Consider the following 7,657-nt stretch of genomic DNA (forward strand, 5'->3'; position numbering starts at 1 on the left):
AGGCCGTAAGTTTCTCATTCTTGCTAGATCAGACCTCACATAGCAATGGGGCATCTCTAGAGTCTGAGAAATCTGCCAACTGCAGGTGGAGGACTATCACCTCCCCAGTAATTGCAGGTTCCTGAATTTGTTGTAGGGGGCGGGGGTGGGTCACTGACCTTTGTCCCTTCCTAACATGAGCTCCCTGATGCCTAAACTGCTTAGCATGTCCATCTTTTATCCTCTTCTCTGTGGCAGTGCCTCTTTACCCTGACTTGTGATTATCCCTTGTTTTAGTTCTTCAGAATAGCTCGGGCCCAAAAAGTAGGTTCCCTCTCAAGATGGCTCTATTGTGATACAATATGGTGTGTAGTCAATGGACTTCTCCATATACTGCTGGTCTGCCACCCAGTAGGAGTCGTCATCCTACCAATTACCATCCTGGACTTAAGGCCTGTGCGGATTGTGGACTTCTCCTGTGCCTAGGCCATCCAGTCTTCAACAAAATGCCTGCCTGCCTGGCTGCCTGGCTGCCTGGCTGCCTGCCTGGCTTTGTGGATAGAGCTTCTGCTTCCTTCCCTGAGGGATGTACTATTGCAGGGGCTTGTTTGCTCCTGTCCCTTATGTGGCCTTTCGTGTCTCCAGCACTACAGCTATCTATCTTTCTTAATTCCTAATGCTTGCCTCTTCGTCTCTTTAGAATAAAATCCACTTGTCATTTATGGAATCAGGGTAGGTTGTTCTAAGAACTCTGCCATTTGTAGCCCAGATATCCCATACTATATTTTGAATTTATCTGTGTGTGAATTTTGTACTGCTGATTGTTGGTTCACTGAGTTAGATGTTACACTATATAGTGTCAGTCTCATTCCTTGACACTGACACTAAGTTTAGCTGCCATGCAGAGGAATTTGCCACAAGTAGGAGGTTTTTGCTTGTTTTTTTTTTTTTTTTATTGCTAGCAGTAAATACATGATTTTTTTCCTTTGTATGACAAACTCACTTTACTATGAAAATATCTACTGAATATCAAAATATGCATAGTTTGGCTTTCATTTATAACAAAAGTGATATTCTGTGGGGGGAAACGTCTGTGTTCAGTTCACAACTCAGTCTTAGACCCTGGTGCTTTAAACATATGCACAGAACATTAACAAGACATGAGTTTAGAGATTGACCCCTAAGGCTCTGGGGTGTAGCTCAGTAGAGCACCACTCTCCACTTAACAGTGCACATAGCCATGGTTCATCCTCAGCAGTAATCATAGTAAGTTCTGCTTGTGTGTGTGGTAATGGGGAATGCAGTGACTTCTGGGCCAGTTTGGGTGTTTGTCTTGATTCGTTGTAGCGCCAGCACTTTTAGCCCCCACTGCTCTTGTATTATACGAAGCGTTGTAACTTCACTTACTTCCTGACAAGTGACGTGGATTCCCTGAGGATGAGTGAATCACACTTTCAGACCCACTGATACAAATTTGAATTCGAGTTTGCCTCCTGGCTTTGTGTGCACACAACCTTCACACTGTGCATGGATAGTGTTTAGACTTCGTTGTAGTAAAGTGAGGTGTACTGTGCTGTGCTGAGCTGAGCTGAGGGAGTCTCTGAAGAGATTTTTCCCACAGTCTTTATGAGAAATGTTTCTTTGGGACTGATTATTTTCTGCAAGGAGAAATCCAGATCTTTCTTTTTGTTTGTTTGTTTGTTTGTTTGTTTTCTCGGTCCCTCATGCTGGCCCTGGCTGTTCCTGGTACTCACTAGTCTTGACTAGGTAGTTCAGAGAGCTGCTGTTGGTCTCTGTGGTAAGAGAAGAAATCACTACCTTTTGTGTGTGCTGGAGAAAGAGCAGCTGGGCTCCCAGCAGTTCTTGTGCTTCAGTTTTCCCTTTTACAAGCTCAACATTAGACCAGATTTCTCTAAAAGAAATCTGACACCTCCTTGTCACTGCTACCATCCTAAGTCTTTCTACTATTTCAACCACTTTCCATCTTCTAAAACTTGGTCGAAATGCATGTTTGGTATTTTGTTTTTTATGAGTGAAGATCTGTTATTTCTTTGCTCCAATTTTTGCAGAATTGGGGGAGAATAAGGACTTAATTGTGTATGACTAGTTAGGCCATTACTCTTGTCACGGTCTGCTGTGGGTTTACAAGACCAAGACCTAGACTTACCTCCGTCACTTGCTGTATCGCTTGGACTTTGTGCTTTCTGCAGTTAGTTCTCATTTGTACAGATATCATTTGTGATCTCTTACCTGTGGGCTCAATGAAACTAAATGTAAAGTTCTTAGTACACTCCACACAGCATATGTGCTTGGGAAGTGGTGGTTGTTAGGGGATGCTGAGCAGCTTCTATCTAGTAGACGGAGATTTTTTATTATTCCTTCCTCAGCATTTGAAATAAGCAAAATATTTCTTCAATTTTGGCTTGACAGTAGATTATTATCATATTTTTATCATAATTCTTAAATTTGAAGTAAAAATTTCAAAGGTGTTTTTTCTAAGTATCAGAATTTTATGTAAGATGCTAGGGGCATCTTCTTATTATTTATTTTCAGGTTTCAACTAGTTTTCTGCCCAAGTAACTATGGTCCACATTTGGAAAACTTGGTGAGGGAAATAGGCAGCATCTCACTATGTAGTCTTTAGTGTCCTGGAACTCACTCTGTAGACCAGGCTGGCCTCAAACTCACAGAGATCCACCTGCTTCTGCCTCCTGAGTGCTGGGATTAAAGATGTGAGTCACCACATTTAGCTGAGAAGTAGCTCTTAGTAAAGTTAGGTTCAGCTTCTTGACTTTGATTCAAAACTTTTTTGGTACACTGAAATGAATGGATTTGAAAAAAATGCCTATTATATATTACAAGAATTACTCTAGTGTACACTTAAGATCAGAAAAGTCATTTCCTGTTCCTTTAGGGTACTAGCTTGTACATATAAGTTCCTCCTATCCAGGATGTTTAGTGTTATTATAATAATACTTAAGTTTAGCCATGAATGTAAAAGTGTTATTGTTTCAGGAAACAGCAAGACATAATACAGCTGAAGGAGAAACAGGAGCATCACATTCTGAAGGGTAAGAATAAGAGATAAATGAGTCTCTTAGTCCAGTTTACTGAAATAAATGAATACTTGGCCTAAATTACATTTCACTGGCAACTGGAAGAGTTATTTAAATTTTTGTATATGATACTGCTTTAGTAATGACTTTTAATTGAAATTTCAAACTTAACAAGATTCATGATTTTAAAATCTTTAAAATATGTCAGTGATATTTTATAAATTTTAAGTTCTTCAACTATCTATTATAAGTAAAATGTTAATGTTTAAATAGTATGTCTGTTAAGTAATGGCCTCTGTTAAATGTAAATAGTCATAGGATACTACAGATTATGAGGTTAGACAGTTAAATTATGTAAGTTTCTCATTTCTGTCTTTATATTTTATAGTGGGTTACTTGTTAATCTGTTGAGAATAATCTTCCTCCCTCCTAAAAATAAATATTGAATAAAAGTCCTCGTCACAATGTTGTTTGAGCTTTCAATAGTAAGATAATCTAGCCTCCTTATACCTTTGTCCTAGAGTTCTGAGCAGTCAGGAAATAAGTGCATCATCTGTGCATTACTCAGATTTTCTATGAATTCTAGTCTGTCCAATGTGAGCTGAGCAAAAAATTAATTTTACAAATAAGAAAGGAGAAAAGGGGTAGATTTTTATCTGTGACTAGTAAACATAAGAAAATGAGCTCAGAGCGGGTAATTGGGTTTTAATTAAGATGGTTGGATGTAAAAATCAAAATCTTTCTGAGAGACTAATAACATGTAATTGCATGATGTATAGACAAAAAAATCCTTCACAGTAGCAACACAAATGAGACATTTGTGGAGACAAGCAGATGTTTACTAAGCTAGCTTTCATGGTAGACATTTTTCAAAGGAATTTTTTCATTTAATCGATGTTCAGTTGAAAATCTCAGTGGGACGTGGTTTGGAAACTAACAGAATTGCCCCAAGATCAGTCTGAATGCAGATCAATAAAACAAAGTAAGCTGCAAAGAAATTGGCTGTATACTCAGTGGTTTCATAGTAGATGGCACCTGAGAGCCTCACACATGGAGAAAGAGTAAACTCCAGACATATTAGTACTACAGACAAGAATATGTGCTGATTTATTGTTGTTAGAGCAATCATCTGTAGTTGGTTGTTTTTTCACTCTTTACTCTCTGGGACCACTACCCAGCTCCCAAGTAAGTCACATGCAGAGGCTTATTCTTACTTATGAATGCCTGGCCTTAGCTTGGCTTGTTTCTTGCCAGCTTTCCTTAACTTAAATGATCACATCTACCTTTTGCCTCTGGGCTTTTATCTTTCTCTATTTCTGTACTTTACTTCTTACTCTGTGGCTTGCTATGTAGCTGAGTAGCTGTCCCCTGATATCTTCCTCTCCTTCTCTTCTTTTTCTTCTCAATCTTTTTTCCCAGATTTCTTCTCTATTTTATTCTCTCTGCCTGCCAGCCCCACCTATCCTTTCTCCTGCCTGACTATTGGCCACTCGGCACTTTCTTAGACCATTAGGTGTTTTAGACAGGCAAAGTAACACAGCTTCACAGAGTTAAACAAATGCAACATAAAAGAATGCAACATATCTTTGCATCATTAAATAAATGTTTCACAGCATAAACAAATGTAAGACATCTTCAAATAATATTCCACAACAATCTTCCTTATCACAAAGCTGTATCTACCACTTTAGGAGTCATTGAATTATTCCAATTTACACACCAAGGTCAGAGAAAACATTCCTAAATATGTATGTAGATAGACATGTACTCATGCATATATGTATGCTTTGCATGTTTTCAAGTATATGAGGTTATCAAAAATCAGGGTAATGTTTATGAGTGCTGATTTGATTTTTATATAGGAAAGACATTTGATTTTATATAGGAAAGCATAGAGTGTATAAAACAAAAGAAATTAACTTTTCCATAGATCCATTATGTTAGGTACTTTTACTTACTATTAGGGACATTTAAATGTGACTTAGACACAGGCAGAGCTTTGAGCAGACAACAACAGTCACAGCTATGACAAAGTAGGCACTCAGGTTCCAGTTCCTTTTGATTTGTGCCTTCAGCATTTCTTACAGTTTTGCTAGCAAACAGCTCTCCCACAAGTTGTAAGAGAATAGCCAGGGCTCAGGGTTGTATCTTTTGGGGCAGACAAGTCTCTTTAACTTGTTTTACTACTTAGAGTATGGCTGTGTTTTGAATTACATTGTTTTATGAATGGATAATAAATGGCTTTGTTTTTCAGTAAGCAAGATAAAGCTCCTTCATCAGAAGAAGACGTTGGGCGTGATGCAAGTGTATGTGAAACTCCAGCAGCAGCAAACTGTGAAGGAAACGTAACCGTTTCAGATACAGAAAATGAAAGCAGGTCAAAGAACATCTTCAGTCACAATTCAGATGTTGGAGCAGATAATATGGGAAAGGAAGAACAGAGACAGCACACCTGTCAGGAACTGGAGCTGAAGATGCACCAGCATTCAGAAAGTACAGATTCATGTGATCAGAGTAAAGAGCATGACTCCCCTGCCGCTGAGTTTTCTTCAGAGACTGGTCAGGATTTGCAATTAACGTCAGGGGACATCAGCATTGACGAGTTTCTGAGGCAAAGAGACAAACCTGAATCTGTGAGTTCTGATACTAGTGAGCAAGGCAGTGTTCGCTTGGAACCTTTGACACCGTCAGAGCTACTTGAGCATGAGGCCACAGAGATTCTTCACCAGGGTGATGATTCTTCAGCCAGTGCCAGTGGCACAGTGTCTGATCTGACAGGTGGCAGTCCTGGAGGATGTGGAGCAGAGACAGCAGTAGACCTGGAGACGGGGAAGAAAGAATCTGAAGTGATGTAGTCATTCCAAGTTTAGTTCCCTACAGAGAGCGAGCACTTAGAGCGGTGCTGTGCGGTGAGCTCAGTGGTGCCGAGGTAGAGGTCAGCAGTGAGATCTGAGGGAGGTCCTGCACACACTTCATCTGTGTGTTCAATCTTATAAGTCAGTTTGCCACAAATAGCATGGTTAATACGGATTTCCAAGTTTTTAAAAACCACAACAGAACTTTAGCGAAAACTGAGTTTGCCATCCAAAGGTCTCTTAGCACTTTCTGAAGAAATCTTGTACACCAGTATGAAATTATTATAAGAATATTAGCTATGTTAATCAGACTTTTCAAACTTTCATTAGTCCTGAACTTAAAATCCTTATCACTTGTATATTCCCTTTAATAAACTTAAAGGAAGAGATTTGAAACCATGCATTTTTTTGAAAACACCTTTAAACTGCCAATCAGTTGTTACTGTTAATGAAGGCTTTATTTTTTAATATGATCCTGGTAATGAAGCATGCCTAGAGTGCTAAATTGACCTGTTGAGAATTTGGATGAATATAAACTTAAGTTTGGATTTACTATAACATTCCAGTCTGTCGGAAGCATGCAAACAGAACTTTAGAATCTGTGCACCTCCATACAAGTGTTAGCCGGCCAGACTGTCAGCTTACTTATCTAAAACTTTCAGTGAAAGTGAAATGATGAAAATGTAAGTTTATATTTGTGCTTTTAGTCAGTGTATATGCTGTGCAGAACCCCACCCTGCCCCCATGGGCTAGTTGTATAAAGTAGAAATCAGTTATTGAAACTCTTGTAGCTACTATGCTTTTAATATTGTTTCAATGATTTTTAGCAGTAGGCCCATAAAAATGGTCTGGGAGCCAAACCAAAGTATGGTAGAGTGTAGGTGAAAAGCATTGAACTGAAAACATGCCTCTGCATGTACTCGACCATGTTTAAGGGACTTTTCTTAATTATAAAAGTAGAAAATTCAAATTGGACCCTAAAGCAGATTTTTTAAAAATGGTTGTGGAAATTAGCCTAATTTATCCCTAAGTCAGCTACTAAATTGATTTTTCAGATATAGAAATGAATATAACAAACAATAATTTGCTTTGAAGTACTAAGAATTTTTTATTTTAAATGCTGCATTTTTACTTCTTAAAATGTGCTTTGAATTCTTAAACTGTTTCACTGAATGTTAAATGTTTTCAATGCCTGTTAAAATTCTGTTGTATATAGTAGTTTTTGAGTAAATCTTTGCAATAAAAGCCTGTCTTTGGATCATTTTATTTTCAGATCCCTGCTTGGTCAGTCTGTCTTTGGCGCGGTTATGTGCACCATATGCAGTAGTTCTGTGTACAGCAGGCGCCATTCCACACTCTTCACTCACACAGGATTGAGAACTGAAAATGCAAGGGACGTATTGCCAATAATTAGAGAATTCTTTTAAAAACAATAATTCATTTATTTGTATTTTATGTACATTGGTGTTTTGCCTGCATTTATGTTTGTATGAGCATCCCCTGAAACAGGAGTTACAGACAGTTGTGAGTTGCAATGTAGGTGCTGGGAATTGAACCCGGGTCCTTGGGAAGAGCAGCCAGTGCTCTTAACCTCTGAGAGTAATTCTTTCACATCAAGAGAAACAATATTATTATACATTGTCTTCTCATCAACTTAAAAGAGGTTAAATAAGAAAAACATAATAGAATTGTTTTCTTGAATATTTGAAGAGAGCTGCTCTTTTCTTTCCTGCTTCCCAGGCAAGCTGTAACACAAATCTGCTCCAG

At 38.4% G+C, this 7,657-nt stretch overlaps 1 protein-coding gene across 3 annotated transcripts in view; it reads left to right on the top strand.

The window, feature by feature from the left end:
- Znf280d (zinc finger protein 280D) overlaps positions 1–7,156 on the top strand; it is an 83,701-nt gene extending 76,545 nt beyond the window's left edge. For 2 of the 3 annotated variants that reach the window (XM_059268216.1, XM_059268217.1), the window contains 2 exons: positions 2,995–3,050; positions 5,290–7,156. In XM_059268216.1, the coding sequence (XP_059124199.1) occupies positions 2,995–3,050; positions 5,290–5,890 (657 nt within the window). In that variant the 3' untranslated portion in view covers positions 5,891–7,156. The remainder of the gene's footprint in view (positions 1–2,994; positions 3,051–5,289) is intronic. The other variant, XM_059268218.1, reaches the window with a different exon arrangement.
- Positions 7,157–7,657: the final 501 nt, after the last annotated feature.

This window comes from Peromyscus eremicus, chromosome 7 (genome assembly GCF_949786415.1).
Source record: "Peromyscus eremicus chromosome 7, PerEre_H2_v1, whole genome shotgun sequence".
NCBI lineage: Eukaryota > Metazoa > Chordata > Mammalia > Rodentia > Cricetidae > Peromyscus > Peromyscus eremicus.